Source organism: Pleurodeles waltl, chromosome 7, assembly GCF_031143425.1.
Source record: "Pleurodeles waltl isolate 20211129_DDA chromosome 7, aPleWal1.hap1.20221129, whole genome shotgun sequence".
NCBI classification, from domain to species: domain Eukaryota; kingdom Metazoa; phylum Chordata; class Amphibia; order Caudata; family Salamandridae; genus Pleurodeles; species Pleurodeles waltl.
This window is the reverse complement of record NC_090446.1, coordinates 335,334,909-335,361,496: the sequence shown is the minus strand read 5'-3', so window position 1 is coordinate 335,361,496 and position 26,588 is coordinate 335,334,909. Positions and strand designations below refer to the sequence as shown.

Genomic DNA, 26,588 nt, shown 5'->3' with positions numbered 1-26,588 from the left:
TAGTCCTTGATTTAAACGTTCTGTTTGACCATTGGTCTGGGGATGAAAACCAGATGACAGGGCCACCTCTATATGTAAAAACTTACAAAAAGTTCTCCAAAAACGAGACACATATTGAGGTCCTCGATCAGAAATGATTACTTGTAAGAGGCCATGTAATCAGAAAATATCTCGTGAAAGACTTGACTCATTTCCTTAGCGGTGGGTAACTTCTTTAGGGCTGAAAAATGAACCATCTTAGTGAAAGAGTCTACTGTAACCATTATGATCTGGTATCCTGGAGATGATGGTAATGTACATATAAAATCTGTGGTCACCGTTTGCCATGGAACAGGAGGCACAAGCAAGGGCATCAAAAAACCTGCTGGTTTGGTTCGAGGTGTCTTCGTCTGAGCACATTTCGGGCAAGATCTTAGATATGTTTCCACATAATTTGCAGGGCATCCGTTTGCACCTTTTTAGTAGGCAAAAATAAGGCGTTCCTATGATAGTAATACTACTGGTATTTCTGTACATGGGTATTTAAGGCATTCTATTCTTCCATAGGTACCTTCAGATACTCCGTCTTCACTCTGTCGAGAAAGGATTGAACGACCCCCACTATTCAACAAGGTTCTATTATGCGTGGAAAGGTAGTAATTGTGCTTTCCGGATATCGGCCAGATAAAGCATCAGCCACAATATTTTGGGATCAGGTATATAGGTTACCACAAAGTCGTATTGGCTAAAGAATAAAGCCCACCTGGTTTACCAACTATATCTGCATTGAAAACTGCGGAGACATTGTAGATTGCGATGATCTGTCTTGACTTCAAAGGTTTCCTGTGAAGCCATTAGAAATTGCCTCCATTCCTTGCAGGAAGTTTTCAGTGCTAGTAATTCTTTTTCCAACACAGAGTAGTTTTATTCTGCATCTGATAATACATGGGACAGATAAAAGACAGGGTGTTCAAGGTCGTCATCATCTGGTTTTTGCAATAACACAGCTCCAATGGCTCTATCTGATTTATCAGTGACCACTATAAATTTCTTCCTATTGTCAGGATGACGTAGTATTGGAGCTTCTGTAAAGGCGTGTTTTACATTCTGAAAAGATCTTTCAGCTTCTTCTGTCCAAGTAAAACCTTTCTTTAGGTTTTCTTTTTTGATGGTCTGGGTTATCTGAGATTGTTGTAGTGCAAAGTCCTTTATAAATTGTCTATAGAAATTGGATAACCCTAAAAAGCACTGTTTCTCCTCGAAAGAAGTGGGAGATGGCCACTCTAGTATGGCTTGTACTTTTTCTGGATCCACAGAAATGCCAACTTGATTGATACGGAAACCAAGATAATGTACCTCGGTCTTGTTGAACTCGCACTTTTCAGGCTTACAATATAGATTGTTCTGTCAGAGTCTTTCCCGAACCTGACACACATGTTTTGTATGATGTAAGGGACAATGAGAATATATCAGAATGTCATCCAGATAGACTACGACACTTTGATTCAAAAGATCTGAGAAAACTGAATCCATAAATCTTTGGAATATGGAAGGTGCATTGGTCAGACAAAAAGGCATGACTCAATATTCAAAATGACCTAACAGTGTACGAAAAGCGGTCTTCCATTCATCTCCTTCCTTGATTAGTAACAGATGATAGGAACCCCGCAAATCTAACTTGGTAAAAATCGTGGCTCCTTGGACTGCTTCCAAAACATTCTTAATGAGAGGTAGCGGATCCCTATCCTTGATGGTAATCATATTTAACCCTCGAAAATCAATACAGGGACGGAGATCCTTAGTCTTCTTTGGTACAAAGAAAAGAGGAGTCCCAGCAGGTGATTTACAGGGAACAAGCCACTTTATTGCTCTGATAAGGAATACATTCTTCCAAATGGAAAAACCTCCCCAGGTATCACAGGAATAGTGCAGTCATCCTCCCGATGAGGAGGAAAATCGGGTCTTTGAGGTTTCTGGAACATGTCGAAGTAATCCTGGTAACAACTGGGTACTCCTTGAATCAGATTAATCGTATTGCTTGCATCAGTGGAAGAAAAAATTGACCCTCTTTGAGACCAATAGGAATCTGTCGCAATGTACTTGACAAAAGTGGAATGAAAAGTGATATGGTCCTTGTTTCCCAATTGATATATGGATTATGTTGTGTTAGCCAATGAATACCCAGAATCACTGTATAGTTAGGGGAAGATATCAGGTCAAAAGCAGCATATTCCTTATCTTTTCAAAATTGCAGACAAAGAGTTGGAGTGGTATCCACCACTGGTCCAGACGTTAAGGGAGATCCATTGACTGTTTGAACATGCTTCGAAACCTCTTTAGGTACACAGGGTATTCCTTTTTCCTTTGCCCAATTCTTATCTAGGACATTCCACTGGTTCCACAATCCAATAATGCAAATATTTGTTCTTCCTGCTTAGGACACTGTAAAGTTACTGAGAATATAAAGAGAGCTGTGGTACTTTCTCTGGAGGATCAAATAGAAGGTATCTCAATGCCTCCCGTCCCCTTCCTTCTCACAGGGGACGGGAGCTGGAGTTCCCAAAAGTCTAATGGGATGGACCGGATGCATTCAAATTAAATGCCCTGCACTGCCACAATAAAGACATAAGCCTTGGCGTCGTCTTTTTTTCCGTTCTGCTTCAGATAACGGTCCATGAGCAATATCTATCTGCATAGGTTCTTCATCTGTAAAAACTGTTTTTTCTGATCGATCCTCTTCAGGACGACGTGCAGAGGGGCACATAGACACAGGCTGGGACGGAAACCTGGACCTTCATTTCTCCAATCTACGCTCTGGTAAATGGTACTCAATATTAAGTGCCAGATCCATCAGTTCCTTCAATTATGATGTCTGGATGGAATGCACCAGTTCTTATTTTATTTAGTCTTGTAACCCTCAACAAAAGAGTGTCACCAAAGTACGTTCAACCCATGTGGTTTCAGCTGCTAGTTGTTTGAAACGAGTTATGTAAGTCAGGACATCCTGATTCCCTTGTTGTATCTCGCATAACGCCTCTTCAGCAGCAGCTTCCAGTCCAGGTCGTTTCGAATACTTGTTTAAAGGCTTGAAGAAAATCTTAATAGTTAGATAATAAGGAGTCATTGGTGGCTACCAAGGGGGTTGCCCAGGCTAGGGCCGGACCAGACAGGGAACTTATCAAATAACCAACCTTGGTCTTATCCAGGGTAAACTGAGAGGGTCGAAAAGCAAAATATACTGTTAAGGAATCCAGAAATTCTTTTAACTTGTTTGGGTCTCCCGAATAACGTAGTGTTGAGGTAGAGATATTAGGTACGTCAATGGATCGAGTCACCAGGGCCTGTCTAAGAGCAGTATTTTTGGTACGCAATTGTTGTAATTCTTGTGCCTGTTGCTATACGGTATGAAGCATTAACTGTGACGTTTCCACAACATCTTCCGGTGGACCTTCAATGGCTCCAGAGCAAAGCAGACATTTTGGGCGCTGCGATCTGTCACGACTTGTATGCTTCTTACTGCTATAATCAGCCAGTCTCTGGGAACCACTTGGTTTCTTGCTTGTTCTGGATTGACCAAGATAGGGGCAACCCTTTCCAGTAGCCACGACTCTGCCGATAATAAAACACCAAGCAGGCCGTAACTTCCAGAAGGAGTCCAAGAGGAAAAAATCCAATGTGGGAAAAACCTCAGGATCAAGGACTCCTGAAAAAAAAAGAACAGAAGCACAAAAAAGAACTGGAATAAGCTGCAGACGGAAAAAGAACAGGAGAAATCCAAAATCACAGGATACAGGATCGAGGAGCATAACCACGAAGGAAGTGTTTGCAACACAAGAAACAGAAGACCAACTGTGCTTATATACTGACAAACAGGAAGTGACATGCAGGAAGTATTGAAGACACCATCTTAGATTGGGTAAGACCACATTCAGGTGAATAGAAAAATAGCCATATTATAGGAACACAGACTCTTGGGAAGAAGAAACATGGCTAAGGCAAGGAAAGAAAAAAGGAAAAAAAAGAAGAAAAGAGGAAAACAGCAAGAACAGATAAGCAAATTAAGAGGGCAAAGAGCGAGGGCCCAAAGGGAAAGTTTGGCCAAAAAGCGGACCGCGGCAGAAACTGCCATCGGAGACGCGGACCGCCGATCTGACAGTGGCCCACAAGTGAGACGCCGCCGGTCTTCGTGGCGTCACACTACCCTGACAATTTTCTCCACCATCACCCGCAACTCCTCATCTGTGAAAGGGGGATTCTTCTGTGGGGACATGCCTAAAGTGTGGTGGGTGTAGTGTGTGTGTGTTGTGCGGAGGGTGTTATGTGTTGAGGTACGGTGTGTTGTGAGTGATGTGTAACGGGTGTATAGGTGGCTGTGGTTTGTGTGTGCAGTTCTGTAAATGTTTGGCATGGCAACGTGTAGCTAGATTTTGGCGTTTGCAAAGGATTGTGGGTTGTGTGGGGGGCTGTTTTATAGTGCTGTTGGTGGGTGTGTACAGTGTGTGTATATGTGTCAGGTGTGGGTTTTTTAATCTAGCCAATGTTGGCTTCTGTTGGAGTTGTGTGCCCAATTCTACAGCAGCGGTCTGCACCGCCAATGGCTAACCACTGTTGAATGTCCGCTGTGGTGTTTCGTGGGCCATAATTTGGAGGGCGGTGTATTGCTGGCGGAGCGGGAAGGGTGGTGGGTCTGACAGTTTTTTGCCTCCATTAGGTCTGGCTGCATTGTTGTTGTGGCTGGTTTCTGTCAGTTTTGTGTGTCATTATCTGGCGGGTGGATTGCCACCTTTGCGGCGATCTGTTGGTGCACATCACCACAACGGTCTTCTCAAAAGACTGCCAATGTCATAATGAGGGCCTAAGACTGTAGAATTTCTGCCACTGTTTTCGCACCACACTTGCAGCCCCCCTCTGAAGGATTTTACAATTTAGATCACATAACCTTTAACATTGATATTATCTGCCTGCAGATACTTGGCTCATATGATCGCACACAATCAGGTATTTCATCAATGTACAATTGATCTGAGGGTCAGACGAGTGAAGGGTGTTAATAATATCTGTTCTACATGATATAATACTGCAACTCTTGAAAACCTCTTTCAGCAGTGCAACACGTAAATGCTTTAATTGCAGGTATGTGCAAACCAAACAAATGAAGTCCTCAGTGATGGCTCCGCACAGCTTGCATGACTTTGAGCCAGGATATTTCCACGATGGCAGGTTGACCAGAGATAGTAGAACACCAAGATGACTTGTCAACAACTTTCTTTTTATGTGCACTGAGAAAGACATGCTAAGATATGCTGCTGGATGCAAATCTTTGCAGATCGCAGGACCATCAACGCGTGTTTATGAGCTGCTAGTGCTTGCTTATCGGCTAAAAGAGAATGCGTTTGTGCAGCATTGTTTAATGCTCGGCAGAATGCTGAATGAGAAAAAAAATCAGATTCCCTAAGTCTGTAGAGCTTTTTGCAACTAGTGAGGAGTACAAAAATGCCCTGTATGATGATTTGTGATCCATTTCCACTGACTGCCAAAGGGCATTGAGTAAGCCACGATCTTTATTTGCTCTTATTTTGTGCCACGTTTTTATGGTGGAGTATCTTCTACCTGAAGATTGGTTCACAAGGCCAAATTCCAATTGGACTTGTGGAGGGGGGCATTTTGATTGAGATCAAGCACTCGCTTGTACACCCTGATCTGAAGTTTGTCCAGGAGTGATGCATCCTTTCTGTGCAAACCCACACTTGCGTATGTAATCAATGGCAAGAGTTTGGCTTGAATATTGGCCATAAGTGGCTTAAACAAAGGGCCAACCAGTCGTTTAACCAGGGCACAAAACACAAAGATGGATGTGTTCTCTTTATTCACAATGTACTGTTCCTGGGCCTTGAAAGTTAAGTCCCTCTTTATGTGCAGCCCTAAATACTCATAACTGTTGACTTCCTCTAGAGTGGTGTCACCGAGCTTGATCATGAGGGATGAGTGGGGTTATTCAGGATGGACATGGTTTTAATTTTTGCCGTACTGATTTCTAATTTGTTGAGCCTGGCTTATTCTGCACATAGGGAGTCATTCTGACCCTGGCGGCCACCGGAGCACCGCCAACAGGCTGGCGGTGCTCCCACGAGCATTCTGACCGCGGCGGTTCAGCCGCGGTCAGAAGCGGAAAGTCGGCGGTCTCCCGCCGACTTTCCGCTGCTCGGGGGAATCCTCCATGGCGGCGGAGCACGCTCCGCCGCCATGGGGATTCAGACACCCCCTACCGCCATCCTGTTCATGGCGGGAAACCCGCCATGAACAGGATGGCGGTAGGGGGTGCCGTGGGGCCCCTGGGGGCCCCTGCAGTAGAGGGCCCCGCAAAGTATTTCAGTGTCTGCCTTGCAGACACTGAAATACGCGACGGGTGCAACTGCACCCGTCGCACCCCTGCAACTACGCCGGCTCAATTCTGAGCCGGCGTCCTCGTTGCAGGGGCATTTCCTCTGGGCCGGCGGGCGCTCTTTTGGAGAGCGCCCGGCGGCCCAGAGGAAATGTCTGAATGGCTGCCGCGGTCTTCTGACCGCGCTGCGGTCATTTGGCGGCTGTACCTTGGCGGACGGCCTCCGCCGTCCGCCAAGGTCAGAATCAGGGCCATAGTCTTTGCAGATGTACTGTTCTGTTATTGAGTAAAATTATGTCATCTGCATAAAAGTGGTGGGTCAAAGGTAACGGGCCCAGTCGTGGGAGATGGGAATTTGCCTGGTCAAGTTTAGGAGACAGGTCAGCTACAAACAGGTTAAACAGATGCAGGGCTAACACGCACCCTTGCTTTAGGACGACTACAGTGGGAATTTTCCTCGATAGCTTGGTACCGTCAGCCAGTTTTACTTGGATACAGGTATGCGAATATAACTGCTCAATAGCACGTAGAGTTCTGTTTGGGAGTCCCCAGGCTCTTAGTTTTTGCCACAGGAGGCTCCGGTCCATCCGGTCAAACGCTGCTTTGAAATCAATAAAACAAAAGTGACACTTGTTCTTCGATCACTTGCACTTGTCAGCCATTGTTACTATTGCTAAGATGTTTGGAGTGGTTCCAAAGCCTTTATGAAACCCAGTATGGTTGACATGGATTAGATCTTTTGTGCTTGACCATTCTACCAGATGGTCCAGAGTTAGAAAGGCTTAGTATTTCGCCTCTGTGTCAATGAATGCAATTCATCTGTAGTTGGCCGCGTTCGAATGATCTCCAAACTTGTAGATCAGATTTATTATTGACCCTTTCCAGCTCCTATGGATTGCAACAGCTGATAAGTGAAGGGTCCAGTATTCTGGGTCAAGTTTGTACGTGGCCTGCGGAATGCCATTTGGCCCTGGTGCACCATCCCTTCGACCAGCTTTTATCACTTCTACCACCTCCAGTGCTGTGTACAAGTTGGTTGCCGGATTGGACTGGCAATCATCAGCTTGGGAGCAGGTGGGTGGATCCGTATTTTGAGCAGTAACAATGCCATTGGCTTCCCCTTCTCAAGCGGTGCATCACCATTCATACTTGTGATTAACCGTCTGTGAACTGTTGGTAAATGATTTGGTCAGATGAGCAACCCAGGCTTCCTCGGATACTCTTGAGAAGGTTATTGTAACTATATCTTTGTTGATGCCTTTAACTATTACCCAGAATGCCCTGCAATTTGTTTGCCCAAAAGGAGCTCTACTTTGTTTATTGGTCAATTCAGAGTTGCTTCTTATATCATTTCCTCAAGACTGTTATTTTTTCCCATGTGTCGCTTGAAACTGAAAATGTACTTGCCTACCTAACTGTTCTTCTTAGCTCCTTTTTCAGTGCTCAGCCCTTAGGTGTAAGTCTGCCTGGCTGCTTGACCACTTGCCTGTTGGTAGACCTTAAGAGGGAAGTAGTGGATATCAAGCGCAATGAAAAGGATGTTCAGGCTGCTATGTTGGTGCAGTTCGGGGTATGGGTGGCCTCGATTATTACCCTTGCTTTGTTAGCCAATCTTAAAACTGAGCAGCGTGTCAATCTCAGCCACTACAGGTTTGTAGTACACAAGGAGACAACTTCAGGAAATGCAGATTTATGTCTTTGGGATGTTAGTCCTCACAGCCTTAAGGTCGTTTGTCCCCCAACTTTATGCGTGCCTCCCTCCTCTTTTCTGACACTGTTTTTGCTGGTTTTAGGATTCTGCGCACTTTACCACTCTAACCAGTGGTAGCGCGCATATGCTCTCTCCCTTAAACATGGTAACATTGGTTCATCCCCAACTGGCATATTTTATTTACTTATAAATCCCTAGTAAAGTGCACTACATGTGGCGAGGGCCTGTCAATTAAATGCTACTAGTGGCCTGCAGCACTGATTGTGCCACCCACATAAGCAGTCCCTTAACCATGCCTTAGGCCTGCCACTGCAAGGCCTGTGTGTGCAGTTTCACTGCCTCTTCAACTTGGCATCTAAAAGTACTTTCTAAGCCTTAAACTCTCTATTTTCTATAGGTAAGTCACCCCCAAGGTAGGCCCTAGGTAACCCCTAGGGCATGATGCTAGGTGGGTAAAAGGGAGGCCATGTACATATGTGTTTTATATGCCCTAGTAGTGAAAAACTCCTACATTTCTTTTCCACTACTGTGAGACCTGCTCCTTTCATAGACTACCATTAGGCCTGTCATCATCTACTTTTTGAGTGGTAGATTCTAATCTGAAAAGGGTAACCAGGTCATAGTTAGTATGGGCAGAATGGTAATAGAAAATCCTGCTTATAGGTGAGGTTGGATTTGATATTAGTATTTTAAAAATGGCACTTTTAGAAAGTCTCTACTCAACGTCTGGTCTGTGCTGGTTGACAGCTCCCTTGTGCATTTCATCCAGACACCCACGAACACAGGACACTGAGTCGCATCTGCATTCATCTACATACTGAATGGTTCTTCTTGGGAAGGAAGGGTGGAGGGCCTGACACTTACATTTCAAAGGCCAGTGGCCTGCCCTCACACAAAGGACTGATACCATCCACTGTGTCCCTGGCAGACAGGATTGGGTTGAAAGGGGCACTTGTGCACTTCAAAACTACTCTTTGAAGTTTCCCCCACTTCACAGGCATTTTTGGGTATATAAACTGGGACTATGACCCCATCAACGCAGACACTTCTGGACCTGCACCTGAACTCTATCAGAAGACCTGCCTGGCTGCCCAAAGGACTCTCTGGACTGCTTTGCTGAGAAGGACTGCTGCCCTGCTGCCCTGCTGGCCTTTGACTGTGCTGAAAGGACTCTGTCTTCCCCTAAAAGTGCTTTCCAAGGGCTTGGATTAAACTTGCCTCCTGTTCTAAAGTTTCAGGGACAGCAAAGACTTCAACTACAAGCTTTTTACTAGTACCCGACTCCAGCAACTCTAGAATGACTTCAGTGATGCCAGCAACGCCGCAGCCTGCTCCCACTCCGTGGAACTCACTGTACGCAATGACCATGGCCTGCAGCGCAAGTCTGACTTTGCCGTGGTTCCGCTGACATCACTCAGGGTCTTCGTGACACTGCAAAGTCAATATATCACATCCTGATGGTCCGCAACTAGCGACCCTGCCCGGTCACAAGGAATTAACGCACTGCAGATGCCGCTGCATCATCTACCCCTGCATCCGGACGGAACCAATGACTCACCTCTATCCCCTTTGCAGCGCGGAACTGATGCCTCTTTCCTCAGAAGCTGTAAGGAACTGACGTCGCACCGACTGCAGCGATGCCTGTTTCCAACTCCACGCAATGTCCCTGTTCTTCGTTTTCAAAGGGTACTGTACCTGAGAGTCCGTGTGACTCCGTGACAGGCACTGGTGATGTCGGATTATTTGGGAACGACTGTTGATGACGCCGTGATAGCCCCCGTCGGAGCTATTGCGTTTCTAGGGGCTTTAGTTGGATTTAATATTTAGAAGTTCATAACTTTGCTTGTGTACAGTGGATTTTCCCCATTTCAACAGTATTTTATTCAGATAAATATTCTCTAGTTTTTCCGAACCTGTGTGGTGCCTTTTTGTGGTATTTTCACTGTGCTATGGTATAAGTACTGCACACATATTTTATACATTGCCTTCTAAGTTAAGCCTGACTGCTCAGTGCCAAGCTACAGGAGGGTCTGCACAGGATAATTTGGAAGGTGTGACTTATCCTGACTAGGATTGTGGTCACTACCTGGACAAGAGTGTGTACCTCTGCCAACTAGAGCCCCCATTTCTAACAGGGGATATAAACTTAACTCCAAGTGCTGGTACATAGTGGTGTATTTACAGACAGAGTGAAAGAATGGTATAATCGATTATCGATATAGTGTTTGTGCCATAGTGAGTGTACTTAGGTGGCTTATCTTCCTTAGTTCTACCATGGATCACTCATAAGCCCAGATACTCCAAGGCGAAGACAAGCGCTTGAACAATGCGATCACTGCATTAATTCAGATTGTCTACTTCTGAGTCAACAGCCCATAGGTCATGTTCGACTGCCACGTACACATCATCCTCTGGGGTAAAGATTCGGATGGTATTAAAATTACCGGTGATGATAATTTCCCAAGACATTGTTTGAAAGTTTTGTTTCTGTTAGCATAGAAATTAACTTTTCAAATAGTGCCCTTTTATATGCATTAGAATGGGCATAAACGGTAAACAATTACACGGTCTTTGAGAGATTCTTATAGTTCATGCTGACCTTCATGATTTGCAGATCAGATAACAAGGGTAATTGCTCTGAAATAAAATCCAAGGCTGTGGACACAGACAGCAAGGCCTCCCATTGGTTTGCCAGACCTGTGTGGTTTTCTGACCTCAGTGGGGTTCAGTATGTAAGATGCCTGTTGTAGAGGTTTCATTTGGCAGGTTTCTTGAAGAACAATGATCTCATATTTATCCCACTTTGGCGGAGGACCCCCATTATGAAAATAGTTTTTTAATCTTGCGATGTTCCAGGAAATAATGTTTAGTGATGCAACTTGGAGCACCCTTACCCCCACTGGAGGGAGTCAGTCGTGTGCTTGCACATTTAAATAAAATGGCCATGTACGAACCCTTTTTGGTCCATTTCTCAAACTGTCACCTATTCCTGCTGTTATTTGTGATGAATTCAGATAATCCAAAGAATCCCAGGGTGTTTGATTGACTTTGCGCACCTCATAATTGAAGCCTTTTTCTGAGGTCTTTTGGGAGTTCTTGATGACAGGATGTTGTTGATCCTGCTTGAGTTCAAACATTAGATATAATTTCTTATTCTGTATGTTTGATATGGATGGGAAGAAAGATTATTTCTTTCCTTCATGGCACGTTTCTTCTGCCTTTTACTTTGTACTGGGATCATGGGTTCCTGGTCCTCCATCGCCACCTTCTGCGGCATATGGAGGGATGGGATGAATGCTCAATTATGCCATGGCCCATTGTCGTGCTATGTGAAGTAGTGTGCAAGATGTTGTGCTGCTCCGTTCCCCCTACTTGCGGCGTGGTGTATGCTCGAGTTGTGTGCTTTATTGGATCACCAGCCTCGGACAGGTTATCTGAAGTAGAATGAGTATACCCTTGGACCGACATCAGTTTTATATCCAGCTTATTAGTTTGTGTACATTCCGTACCTTGGTCCAGTGTCTGTTGCCTGGCCGTTACTGGATTAGAGAGCATTTACACAGTTCAGTAGTGGAACCATGATTTGCTCTTTCCACCTCAAGATTTTTTCTTTCTTTTAAAAAGCTGGTGAGGATGGCTGGTACTGAACTTAGTTTGTTAATAATTGGGCCAGGCCCACAGATTGATGGATCAGCCTTATTCCTTCCTTTTTCCTCGAAAATGAAACCTGTCAACTTCTCCAGTTTAGCATCAAAGCCAGAAATGTGGGTGGCTATGAAATTCATAAGATCAATTTGAAGATCAAGTTTATCAGACTGCATGTGAAGCACTGTGATTAAGGTTTGAAGTATGCACAACATAGAGGTTAGAAGGTTCAAGATACTCAAGGCCTCTAAGTTGTCTCGACTTCCCCCCCTGCTTTCCAGACTTACCTTGTTTTTTGCTCATGTTTGTGGCTGGGGGACAGGAGACTGGATGGACTATGCCAAATGGATAGTCCTTTGTGAAGTTAGAAGGGTTTGTCTTGGCACCTTATGTGCAAAGCTTGGGTGAACATCAGGATCCAAATCCATAGTACTCAAATGTTCTATGGGTGATTGTGTGTGCCATTCTGCCTTACTGGGCAGATTGATGGTCTTGGCCTCCAATGCATCAACTACCTCACTATCGTCTGTTAACAAGATTGAATGTAGCCACACATTGTCGAGCTCAACCCTCGGATTGGTTGTACTGTTAGTGTTACAATTATCAATAATAATTTCTCGAGAGGGAGGGCAAATTGGCGCCATGCTTGAGAGTGACCATGGCGTTGAATTAGATTATTGCCTGCAAAAACCTGAGTCTGTGTCGTGGTCAGATTACTGCTTGGCTGCTCGGTACTCATTATTACACTAATTTGACTGGTTACTCATTCTGTGTTTGGCCTGGCGTCCTGGGCAGGGCAGGCTCCAGCTATGTCTGTTCTTTGCGGAGAGACTGGGCTCGGCAGCCCTACAATATGTGCAGTAGTTGAATGAATAGCTGCCATTGGGTCCTTTAAAAAAGTACATTTGCTATGGTGAGTTGATTTGCCAAATCTACCAGGCAATGTTTGGGTATTATAAATCAGAGGGCTGGTCTGTGCTAGCAATGATATTTCCACACTGTCTGGTGCATCTTCAGAATTTTGTTTTCTTATGGTCTTTTTCTGTTTCAGAGACCTATGCACAGGCTGTTGTCTGGTTTTGCCTCCTATCATTGTTCATTGCGGGAGGGTGAGCCTAGCACTTTAAACTGTTTAACAGATGCGTTGGGAGTAAGCACAACGCTTTTATTTTCTAATGAGGCCAGAAAGAAGCTGTAGCAAAATGGCTGTGACAATTCGGCCAGATACCAGATTGATCTTTTGTGTGCCGCCACCCACCTCCCACAGCTTTGCTAAAGGCACTAAGAGCAAATCTACCTTGCAAAGCTATCACTTCTATGGGGGGGAAGGGGGGGGGGGGGGCACAAGCATGCAGGCTGCCAGTCTCTGCGGAGGTCAACTATGAGTTAATGGGCTTGCCAAGACTAGGCCTGGATGGTCCCCTAGGTGTTGTCCCTGCCGCCAGACCTCCACTTCAGGTCCCTGATGTAGTCTGCCTTCCCAAGCCCTCCCCCTTATGCCGGAGGGCAGGGTCCGTCAGCAAGTTTTATCTGCGGTTCTTTAGGCTCGGTACTCTGATGGAAAGCAATGCAGGCAAGTGACAGGGCGGGATTAAATTGCTGAAATGTCTGAATCGCCACTGGCGCAGTAGGATGCAGTATGACAGTATGGCACGAGAGCTGAATGGGACCCGGTAGGACAAGACCGGCACAAGCCACACCAGGGACTTGGCACAGGCACCTCCACACCACTCTAGCTCTAGCTCTACCCCTGGAGTGCAGTGCTAACACCGCACCACGCCTCAGTCACAGCCTCGCACCCCTAGCTCACCTCCTCAGTCCCTTGCAACCCGCAGTCACATGCCACCCTTCCTCTGACTACCTCCTCACATGGACACATCTTCTGAGCCTCCAAGGACACTGATGCCACCTTGCCTCACTTGGTTCAAAGCTTAGACTCCGGTGTGGTGCTGCGGTGCTGCAACCAGGGCCTAAGTAAGGAGTTAAGGTGTATTTAGGGGGCGCTATTTGCGACTTTCGCCAGCGGTATTTAGTTCTGCCACATTCTTGGCCCTTGGTAGCGGTGGGTGAGGAGAGCTGAGGGGGAGTAGCGAGGCAGCAGGAGGCGTCTCAGGAACAAGCACCTCAGAGAGCACGAGCACCTCAGCAAACCACAGGCACGTCACCACTACATGAAAACCGCAGAGACACTTGAAAAAAGCAATGTCAGTGACACACACATTCGACATGGCTCAGATCTGGCACACCAGAAATACGCAAAGCAAGTGATGAAAGACACCACATTTTGCTAAAGCAAGGCTGAAGCTGTGGTTTAGACCAAGAGGCCATAATTCCGAGTTGAAGTATGTGAGGGAGATATGGTGAAAGCAGGGAACTCAGCTAATGCGAAAAGTCGAAGTTCCAGTGTGTTAAAATTAAATCATTCTCTCACAATTACAGCAACAGAACCTCTACTTTTATGCAGGCAGTCCAAATGACCAATTTTAAGTTTAGAGAGACTGAGAGAAAAATATGTGGGGCAGATATGTCCAGAATGTAGCCTTCTATGATGAACATGACAAGCATATATTAGTAAGGGATTTAGGGCCACATGTACCAACGTTTGGTTTTGCAAGTTGCAAATTGCGAGTCAGAGCGACTCGCAATTGGCGAGTCACAAAACCGAATGTTGTATAGTGTCAATAACTAACACTATTAGCGATTCACAAGGGGGTCGCAAATGCCTATCTCATGATTATTCATGAGGTAGGTCGCAATTTGCGACCCTCTTGGGAATAGCGGCCCTCACAGGGATGGTGGCCTGCTGGAGACAGCAGACCACCATGTCTTTGACTGCTTTTAAATAAAGCTATTTTATTTTTATTTTTTAAATTCAGCCTGTTTTCCTTAAAGGAAAACGAGATGCATTTCAAAAACAAAAAAAGAAACGTTTTTGTTTCATTTTTGCAGGGCAGGCAGTGGTTCCCAGGACCACTGTCTGCTCTGAAAAAATGTTTTCACTGACATTCACAAAGGGGAAGAGGTCCCCTGGGGATGCCTTCCCGTTTGCGAATGGGTTAGCACCAATGTGACACTGGTGCTAACTGCGATTGTGTTTCGACCACATTCGCGGTCACAAAACAATCATAAAAGGGACTGTGAGTCGCAATTAGGAAGGAAACACCCCTTCCTAATTGTGAGTCGCAATCCCTTTTTGCGATTCGGTAAATAGTTTACTGAATCGTAAAAATGGGTTGGTACATGGGAAAGTGCATTTAGCACGTCCCTAACAGCCCGATTCGCTGTTTGCAACGTGCAAAAGGCTAAGTGCATGTGGCACAAAGTTTGCTATTTCAATGCTAAGATTTGGTAAGAAGTAAGTGTTGGGAAGCTCATACAAAAGACCTTTCGCACAGATGACCACAAACTTATAAAAGTCGGTCCAGCTGCATTTGCATGCCAGATGTAGCCACTTGCCAACCGTAGCCACCTTCAAAATGCTCCCACCCCCCAAGGCAACACCGCCCAAAAATCCATCTCCATTTGCAACACAACAAATGTGTCAATGCTTGTGCTTTGCTTTTGGCCTATTCCAAACCCGTTGTGCAGGATATGCTCTAACAAAGTCAAAAACATCAGACTTTCAAAGCTTAATCACTCAGAAATCTTAAAAAGACTTGACAGAAAGTCCACAAGACCTTATGCCATCTTGGAGAGGCAGAGATTCCATTTTCCCTATTTTTGCAGAATTACTGACATGTCTGTCTTTGACGTAGGTGGCACCAATCCTTATCTTTAGAAGAACCAGTGAAATTGTCAAGTCACTCAGACAATGATATTGATAGGAACACAACTGCTGGGAGGAAAGCGAGCAGAGAAGTCCCAGAGATCTTCAACAGGTGGCAGGAGGAGCCTGACCACACCCTTTCCTTTGCTCTGTATAGCGCTAGAGGTTTCGCGCTACGCTGGGTGTGCAATTTTTGGGAGGGGAGCGAGTATGTGGACTCAAGTCCCAGAGATCTTCAGCAGGGGGCTGGGAGTGGCCTGACCACATCCCTTCCCTTGCATTTGTAGACCTAGAGGTGTCCTGCTGCATGGGCCGCGCCTGGGCCATGGGCGATCCTGTCATCGCACGGAAGAGGCTGGGCCAAGGCCACCACACTTGGCCTCGTTATCCACCTGCAACAAGACTGGTAAGCACAAAATATCTCCACCAAATACCGACTCCACAAGCAACAGTCCTAAGTGAACCTGCAATAAACCTTCCATTATTAGACTCCTTACTTCCGCTGAGGGAGCTATTAATGAAGAAATGTTAAATGGATGAGGTGGAAATAGGGTTAAATGTCCAAGGTGATATGCTTGAGAGTGCTAACAAGGAGACAACTGTTTCTGACCTTCCACTGGGGCCTACCTTAAGTGGTATCGTTTAGGGATAGGAATTTGGTGACTGTCGTATTGCATGTACTGTCTTGACCTTGAATAACATGGATGGTTTATATTTTTCGCTTATTTGCACAATATGTTCATTCTTACTCTTAATTATGTTCAACTATTATTTGGTCTTTTTGTTGATTCTTTTTGTTTTAAATATTGATGCATTTTGTTTTGAGGAATGTAATGATGTTATTATGTACTTTTAAGGTCTAAGGTAGACCGAATAAAGTCATTTTGACTGACTAAGTTGGGCCAAAGTTGTTCCCAGTTCTTTCATATGGAATTAATCAATGTTGGATTTGCAGATTTTGAGTTATGTTTAAATTATTATTCTACACCATAAGCAATATTAAATTCATTTAAGTCAATTTGTTAAAATGTTAAATACTTGTTGAGTGAGCCTTCTAAGTTCTGCTAAGCTACCCCATGTAATTGGCTTGATCATTCTTTTTCCAAAGCTTATAGAAATCTGAATTGTGCTTTGAAAAACACAGAATGAGGGGGTCACAGAATGAAGGGGTCACCCAGCAGGGCTGCTTAAAAACATGCAGTCATGATATGAAGAGGATGCTTCAGCAGAAAGCCTGGGATCAACAGCTGAATGCTAGTATATAAAAAAACTCGACCCTTTTTGGGGAAATTGTTCATTGCCCTCTTTTTATGTCCAACCAGGAAAACATGATGTGCGTTCACATCCCTGAGAATAAATGGGCTAGTCATTTTGAGGGAACATATGACTTTCCCAGCTGTTCATCATAATGGCCCCTTTAGCACATCTGCAGCCTCATACCTCCAGGTCTCGGTAGAGGAGATAATAGAGACGATTAATGTGCCTCCTGAAAATGAAGCCCCAGGCCCAGATGGTGTGTCAGCTGATAAGTTTCAGACAAATGTTTTTACCCTGGGCTCTACTCCTCACAAATATGGTTAATTCTGCAGTAACACATGGTCTTCCCACTCCTCGTCGCAATCACTGATTGTGTCTGTCTTCAAAAAAATCTGATGAGGCTGATCTTTGTTGTTATAGGCCAATCTCACTGATAGACTCACTAGTTAAGAACTTGGGGCGAATAGTTTTGAACTGACTGACCACTAGGGCAGCAGCGAATCAGACACTCTCTGATATTCAGTAAGGTTATAGATCCGGCCTAGGGATGATCAATCAGTGGCTAAATCTTTACTTATCAACAAGTACACCATGGTGAAGAAGGGATCTTTACATTTAGTTTTCATGAACCTTAATTCAGCTTTTGATACAGTCAACACAGACAAACTATGGAGCATTATGATTGCCCTAGGTGAAGAGCCAGATACCTTATATTTTCCACTAGATCTTCACTAAATTTGAACACTTCAGGGAGATATAGGCAGGGAGGGAAGAGTTCAGTTTTGTTTAGATTAAAAAGAGGCTTTCGCCAGGGGTAAATTCATGCCCCCTTCCTTTTTACTTTTTATATTAATCAATTAGAATGCAGTCTAGTACAGGGTGGACATGATGTGCCCATTGTAGGATGATGCCCAATTCCTACATAATTGCATTGTGTCTCTTATGGACTCATTGGACTTAAACACTAATATAAAAAAATCACAGGCTATGGTGTTTGGCCCAAGAAATACCAAATCTCGAGTTTTTTAAGGTGAACAATACCATTGTCTGTAAGGTTAATTCATACCTTTAATTACGACTGTCATTTGGTTCTGCTGTAACCTGGTCTTCCCTTGTATTGTCTAGATCAATGACATTTATGAGCTCGATCTCTTCTATTATGGTATTTGCAGCCATGCTCGGCAATAGACCTTTATATGCAAATCTGAAGATATATGAGGGCAAATGTGTTTCCATTGTCTCTTATGGAAGCAATATTTGGGAGTATGCTGAAGTTTCTTCCCTTCAAACCGTGCAAAATTAGTTCTAGAAAAGATTGTTATTTCTCCAAAACTCCTCTGCTACTTTTACAGCCCATGAAGAAATGGGTGTGGGTTATTTCACAGATATTGTGAGAAGGCATCCCTTTCTACAGTAGATTTCGGTGTGGCTCAAACCAGATACAGAGTTCAACAGCTTGATAATAACAGACAGTCTTGCTTTGAATGGATCCAACAGAATTCCTAGGTTTTCTTGTAATAAGAGAACTTTTACAGAACTGGGACACTCAAAGATTTTTGATAATCTAGAAAATCTTGTTAGGATCTGGTCTTGACAATTAAAGCTTTCATGGACGTCTGAAGCTGGCTAAATCTTCTGTCAGGTTTCATATAATGTTGTCTCCCTTCATTGATTTTTTATGGGCTAGATTTCATTGAATCTGATCATGATTTGCTATTGGTCCCAAAGGGCTGGTGCAAAGGTGGTTCTCTGGAACTTTGATTTTGTGATTTGGTCTCAAAACAGGACACTCTGCATTTTATAATGTTTTGACTTTTTATGTGCATTTGCACAAGAACATATATATTATTACATTGTTAAAAGACAAGCACTTTACATAGGTTAAATCTGTCTTGATTCATGTATAAAAGCTTATAGATCAGCATACTTGATTTTATGTAGCATTTTCTTTTATCTAGTCCTGTTACACTGAAGAATTTCAAGGATCTGTTATAATGAAATTACGTTTATATTTAATAGGGATCTGCGTTTTTATTTGTAAGTGATTGAAATAGTTATTTAATGTTCTATGATGTATTACTGATTTTATTGATGTTGGATTTTTATTGTTAAAATGATATTCTCTTTTATGGATTTAAAAAGACACAGAATAAAGCAGTTAATGAAAAGGATAGGATCACCTAATGTGGTATTAGTATAGAACAAGTATCTTCTCTCTATTTAAAGGCCAGGCAAGAACAATAACATAAATAGTGAAGTCTCAACTGACGTGTTTTTTTCTTGTTTATAAGAATGCATCTCAGACTAGCAGCTTGATGAACATAGGGTATGTCAGACATTCCTAAATTTATGTCAGAAATTCCCATCTCAGAAAAGGTACAGTATAAAAGGGCTGCTACTTAACCACTGGTCAGGAGGGGTTCTTCGTCATAGATTATCTCACATAATGCTACCAAAGAAGATCTTGACTGTTAGCGATGCTGCAGCATCTTGCTTTATGCTGATATGAAACCAAGTCTGGGAGAAGAGGATCTGATGTGGCACGTGTTTTCATTTTGCCGGGAACACTCCCGCCCCGACTTCTGAGCATTTTGCTGTAAAAAGGTATGCAGTGTGTTGAATCTCCTGAAGAAACTCTTGATGCAAGTTATGCTACTTCATGCTCTCTTAGTGTAGTGCATAGAGGTAGGTGTTTAGGTGTTAGGTAGTTAGATGACATTTTAACTATGGTCGAAATGTTCATTTTATTCTCATTGTTCGCAACATGCATTTGTGCTGTTTTATTAATATTCTGTATGGTTACTTTAAAAGTGTTAAGCAACAGGGTGAGACTGTTAAAATGAACAGTTTTTAATGAGTGTCTTTTTTTTGTGTAATTTGTGTCTGTGATATTCTAGAGAATTAAATTGGCTTTTCAAATTACCATGGCATATCTGGAGTGCTGTTTAGGGACTCTTAGCAACCAAAAGATTTGCACCTATTCAACAATGCACTGTGTGTGGTTCTGCGGGGCTACAATAATCTTTCATATTCGTTTGTTGATGCATTGAACAAAGTTCACTCGTTTCACAAGTGGGTGTGGAAAAAAAACCTTGTAGAGCTATGCTACAGTGCTAGTTTATGCAACACACTAATCAGATGTGCTCTTAAATTGGGAGCACTGGGTACTCTTTTAATGATGATTAGAACATTGATATTACAAGTTACTGATCACCGGGACACAAAAACCTCGAACCACACCAAGCTTACCTTTCTGACATTGTGTGACACCCGCTCAAACACTTTCATTTGTTCAAAGGAAGGCAGGCCAGCATACATGGGAAGAACACACATGTGTTTCTTCATCCCTGTGCGAGATAGTATCCGGGCTTGCTCTATAAGCATGGAAACCACAGTTTCCACCTCCTCCTGCAGGGAAATCAAAATATTTAGTTTTTGTGCCATCAAATCAGATGACATTCATATTACAAATTAAATAAACATGGAAAAGTGGGACTTGCTGTTAATTAGAAAATATGGAGGGCAAATTCTATCAAACCGATTCAGCAAAAAAACATTTTTTGTTGAATTATGGAACATTCATGTCAGGATGTCAGGCTGAAATGTGAAACATGTAAACAGGCACTTCGTGAATGTTGTACGGGAAATCAGTAAACATGCGTAGAAAGCTTCAGTGAGGGAAGTGCTTTGTCCCTTAGATGACTTGTGATAGATCTGTACCGTGGAAATGCTTTAGTGAGTACTGTGAAATAGAGCTTTCACTCAACATAATTAAAAAACAGATCATAACTAGACTGGCTTAGAACAACAGTCTTTTTTCACAAGTGTTTACAGTTTCGGAGCAGAAACACAATAAAAAAGACTTGAGCTGTGTGAAAAAAAGTGTTATTCATTGTCAAATTAGTTGCTTCGAATATTCATCATAACACCAAATGAAGCTACATCTTTACTCTACCTGTCCGGTTAAAAAGGCCAATATATCCCCATCCTTCTCGGTCTGGTGAATCTTCATTACAGTTTCCACAGTGGATTTCATGTAATCTGGAACAGGGCTGGTAGATCAAAGCAGACATCACTGTTACATTTAAGAGGCATGCCATCTGTATCTTTTTTATTCCTAAATGCAGGAAGACTTTGTCATTACACACAATTACAATAACAAAATGCCATCTTTTGAAATGCCTTAATTATGTTAGCCCTCTTTTGTGTTTTTTTTTTTTACCTAAACCAATTACTAAAAATTTCCAAGATTAAAGATAATTAAATGCTATGAAAATTGTCTATCCAGGCTCAAAGCCAATCAGACACAACTTAGCATTCTCCAGAATGGCAATCACAAAACAGACATATATGTTACATAACTACTAATTATTATGTTCTTGCTTTTTTTTATATCAGACTTAGAGGCCTGACCACACTATTTATATTGCTGTTGGACAGCCCAATAAAACATAGTTTGACAGTTGCTACAAAAGTTGTTTTTGCATTATTAAGCATATTAATCGAGTAGCTCTGGGCATATGCAGAGTATATGGTCTATTGTCTTATGGCCACCATCACATATTCAGCACAATTGATCATACTGGCTTAGGCCATACTAAGTCACGTAAACTGGAGAATGGGTGAACACAACTAGCAAAATGTTAGTAGTTCAGTTTGTTACTTTTGCTTTTAAGTTTAAAACAATATATATTTCTCAAAGCTTTTTGGAACTGTTGGGAGTTGAGTGGAGTGGCATTAACTATTGCTTTTTATCCTTGCAATTCTTCACCAAGACTTTATGCCCCTTTTCAGGCAAAGCTGACATCCTGATTATCAAGCTCCTTTGACAAAAGTGCTTAAAGCTCAGTCAACAGGACTAAGTTCATATTGTTTAAATCAACATAAATACACAACTGAAGTTGAAGAATGGAGACCTGCTTAAATATCTTCACCAACATAAACAGAGTCACTTCCAGCTGCCAGGATTATATTAATAGACTATGAATTTCTTTTTTTTTCTGTACCATAAGTGAGCACTAAACCTGTATAACATTATCTGCAACATCCACTGAGTCATTTCATGATTTAATAAAACATCAATCTCTCTTTCTTTGCTCTGATGGCATATTTGTTGACGGGCCTACTCGGGGGCTGTACGACTTCACTATCCTCTTTTTTGGTGGTTACGGTTGCTATGCTCAATTTATGAAGTCTTGTCAACTTGTTGATTGAACCCCATTATAAACAGCTTGCTTGCATTCAGATGAATTACAGCTCCCACTGTCTTAAGTCCCTCAAGTGTATGGTGCCTGTCTAGATCATTCAACAGTCTAGTGCTTGTTGTGGATAGTGACTCCAATATCGTTATGTATCTCTGGTTCTCCGCCTTCAAGCCTGATGACATTACAAGACAAAGCACAATATGCCAGGAGCCTTGTTGAATCGCTGGTCACCTACCTCAGAGGAAGAGGCAGTATATCAAAATACAGCTGCCCAATCAACATTTCGAAATGGGTGATCTAGCTGAACTACAGTGAGTATTTTGAACAACCGAGACACAGGAAGGCAAATTGGTGCTAACAAATTCAAGGCAATTTACAAGTTCCATTTGAAAGTGTGCAGCCCCACACACCCTGACGGATGATGTTTGCAATTTCTCTGTCAGTGATTACACAAGAAGATTTTTTAAGAAACCAAATTCACAACGCACTATAAAGTTCCATGCAGTATTCTCTTGCCACTAACACCATCCCCGACTTTAAATTAAAAAAAAAACATTGTACTGCAATGAAGCATCATAAGTCAACTGGAAGCCCCTACCTCAGAGGGATTTATATCCCTGGGCATTTAATCACTGTTCATGCTATCCAAATGCCACAGTGATATAAAAACATTAGTCAAGATTAGTCAAAGTCGTTTTAGTCCTCAGTATAGACACATCTAGACATTAGAGGCATTTCAATGAACTGTCAAACAATCTATTACCCTAGAAACCCTGGAATGTCACCCCATTCTACTACATATCTCTAGAATGCACATTTTAGACTGGCTCAGCGATCATACAGAATAAATATCTTAACATAGGCACCAGATAGCAGACATCCTCACGTGCCTCTCAACAAAAGGATAAATACAGGATACAGACTAGCTTTCAAAAAGAAATTACCACTATCTTAAGGTAAAGCTTACCACATTTAATTTAGTTGTTACAATAACAGATCAATAGAATTAGTTCATCATTGCACCTACACTTTCCTTCTACCTTGTGCCAAGGGCGGTAAACCACAATTTCATACTTTACCATGAGTCTGAAATTTCTGTGTTCCTAAATTTAACTAAGCACCTGCAGTGCGTCACTCTCACATGCTGAGTCAGCTGTCCATACACACTTTCATCCCACACCACAGACACGCCAACAAAAAACCTTTCAACTTTACTGATATTTTGTACTCCCATCACCTTTTGATGGCTCTCAAATGCACAAACGTACTAAACCTTGACTTGCCTTTAAATGCAGCACCTAGCAAGTAAGTATTTACCACCTCTCCAAAGTCAAAAAGGTTTTCTTAACCTTCTTAAGGTTTTTTTAAAGTTTTTTTAATACTCCAATATTGTGCTTTCCTTATACTAGGTCCAAGTCACAAAAGAAAGTCTTAAAACACCCACAGATCCAAGACTTAGCATGGATGCACACTTTCAATATTCAGGTATTAATAAAACTTTCCCACATTGCTCTTACAAAGCTGCTCCAGCTGAAGCTTTCAAAGGAAACCCATTTAAGTTTTATAAATTCCTAATTTCTCCCTGAAAGAAGCATTTTGACAATGCACAGTTTGCAATGCAATACGTTTAACAAGAAAAGGTATTTTAAAACCGAGGAAGTCTTTTAAAACTGAACAGCAGAATAAAATAAAACAAATTCACTATTACAATGTCTTTAATATGGTTAGAAAATTACCATGATTGACAACTACTTAAAATTAGGTGCTTTGATCTAAAAATATATTGCTTACAAAAGTTTACAAATATTATCATTTAAAAGTAATGGACTTAAACATTTTGGACGTAAAGACAGGTAAAATTAAAAAAGGTCTGGTTAAAGGTGACATATCTGTGCTCTTACACACAACCAAAGGGCACAAACCATTATTTGCTTTAAACATTTTTTATCCATTCCAGAAGATGCCACATCAGATTTCAACCCACCATAATGTGAAGAGTAAATTTCTTGTTTCCTTAGCCAGTGCATAAGAAAGGCAATAAAAGGATTTCCTTCTTAAATAAGGCAAATCATTATAGACCAGATTTGGAGTTTTACGGACAGCGTACTCTGTCGTACACCTGATAGAGTATCCTGTCTACTAAAACCTTGGCCCATCTGCCACACTTACAGTCAGGCATACCTTAAGTTTTCAGTTGGTGGAACTGTTGGCTCAGCTGATGGAAAACCTTGACGGAGTAGGGGTTGTTGGGAGAAGGGCATTACACCACCCGCCCTATTTAGTGCCTTTTTCCCCTGTCCATCACTGTCACAAAAAACTGGTATAAGGGACAGGAAAAAAATAAATGACCCCATCCCTTACGAAAAAAAACTCAAAGGGGATGGAGGTCACCAGTTCCTTGTTTTTATGTAAACCAACTGGCACTTTAGGAGTTTGTTTCACTAAAACAAACACTTTTGGTAAGTTCAGTGAGCAACCGTCAAAACCGATAGTGGGCATCCACCAAATCTTCTGTACATTGAAAAGAACTACTGTGAAGGCACTTGTACAGAAATGACAACTGGCCAGTGGTCATTTCTCAATTTGATAAAAGGTAGTCCATTAGAATGGTGGAGGTAATGTCCCCCACCACCCGGACGGATGAAGTAGCGTCTGTCAAATGATAAATCGGTCCCCTATTTGCTGAGCTGTTGAATTGCATTTCATAGTTGGTTCCTTAGCTTAGAGTAATAGGACCATTTGAGCTGCCAGGAATTAGTTCATTCCACATTGCGTTCAACCGCTTATTAAATTGAAGGAAACCATTTGAAACACCTACCACTGGATCCTTACAACACAGATAAGATATTTTTCTAGATTCAATAGCCATAAGAAAATAAAAATGGGTGGAATAATTGGACTAACAGTTCCAAACATGATATGCTAAGTTCCACTATAAAAGATTAATGCATACCATTTGAGGGGGGTCTTTAATGTTTTTTTCAGGCTTAAAACTGTAAAATAATCAACTTAAAATTGGTCTCTAATGACTTTAATCATATACTGCCTACAGTACAACTTTGCCCCAAATGGTTTTCGGGGAATATCCTCCAAAACGGCTTGGGAAATTAAGGAGGGCATTAACATATACCAACACATTTGTTTTGATCATATCCAATTGGTTTACCCACTTATAACAGAAGAGAACACAAAATACTTATAGTGGGGCACCTTCCCGACTTTCCCATTAGCCTCCACAAAAACTTGATTTGCTTGGCTGCAAAAATGATAGTTTTAGGCCTTTCAACATTAATAACAAATGAAAGTTCCTTACAATATTTACTTAGAGAAGCTAGCTTACTCTAAAGACAATGGGGATATATTTCATAATTATAAGATCATCAGTAGAAAGGAGACAATAAACCCTCTGATGCTAATTTTGGGGAAAACAAATGTGCATTCTGAAGTTGTTGAGGAAGATTAGCGAACTATAAAATAAAAAGGGTGGGGGTTAGCACAAAGCTCATCTTATGATTATTGTAAACGGATGCACACTGTGAGTTTGCCTGTCCTTACAAACAACCTCAACCTGGAGTAATATTAGCATACATTGTAAACCACACATATCAACAGTTTCCTCTAGGATACCCTAAATACTTGGTCAAAGATGTTGAATGTTGACAAAGGATTAACAGAGACACTCTCTGGACTTGATAACGTTACCGGCCATGGACCAGAGCGAAAAAAACAGTGGTCAACAGTAGAATGGTTTGGGCAAAAACCTGCCTATTCAGATGGTACTATATCTCTTTCACCAGACCACCGAGGGGGCATACTCAAAACCAATCTAGCAAAGATTTTACAGATAGAGGCTACTCTCAGAAATGGGGAAAATCTGGGTGGGCTGGAATGCCCAATGGGGCAATATTTGTGACAATGGACAATTGGAAAATGCACACGATTTTCAATTGTGATGTGTGGCTCTGGGGCATCCTCCTTAGGGTGACTGTGGTGGGGGAACAATATGCTTACTACAAATCGCACCAGTGCTATATCTGCTATAATGTTTGGTGTTTCATGTTTCTAATAAAAAGAAAGGGGAGTGAAAGAGAAATAATTTGATATTTCTCTAGGGCTCTATCTCGCTTTTTGAAAATTAGCTTTGTGGAGGCTTCTTTCCATGACATTGGGATTCCAGCAATAAAACAATCCACTTTAAAAAACTGCAAAAGAACTAGAGAGCACCACTGTGGATGTTTCCTAGGTAATACTAAAGGGGCATCGGACAAGCATTTTTCAGGGCCCTCTACTCTGAACAGAAACACGGTTTACAGGCCTTAAAGGTAGTAGAGACTACAGTGTTTTTTTGAGCCAGACACGGCATCTGCTGACATTCGTGTCTGAAGTTGAACTTCCTGTAGATAGCTTATTATTTCAACACACTGTTTCAAATGGTCACTATTTACTGTCTCCTTTACCTCAAAATCAGAAATCAGGTGTTAACATATAATTTGCCCTATGGTATAATGTATTGGAGCCAAATTGCCACTGAAACAGTTTGACAAGCAGGGAAATCATTTGCCACCTTACTTTTCGAACAAATTAAACATGATTGCCTTAGCCACAAACCCGCGGGCACAGCCTTAGTGTCCATTACAATATCTA

At 42.3% G+C, this 26,588-nt stretch overlaps 1 protein-coding gene across 2 annotated transcripts in view; it reads right to left on the bottom strand.

Moving 5' to 3' along the window:
• The window catches only part of DHX35 (DEAH-box helicase 35), a 494,424-nt gene that overhangs the window by 214,761 nt on the left and 253,075 nt on the right, over positions 1 to 26,588 (bottom strand). For both annotated transcript variants that reach the window (XM_069243783.1, XM_069243784.1), the window contains exons 10-11: positions 20,696 to 20,792; positions 19,990 to 20,148 (exon numbers count right to left, since the gene is read on the bottom strand). In XM_069243783.1, the coding sequence (XP_069099884.1) occupies positions 19,990 to 20,148; positions 20,696 to 20,792 (256 nt within the window). The remainder of the gene's footprint in view (positions 1 to 19,989; positions 20,149 to 20,695; positions 20,793 to 26,588) is intronic.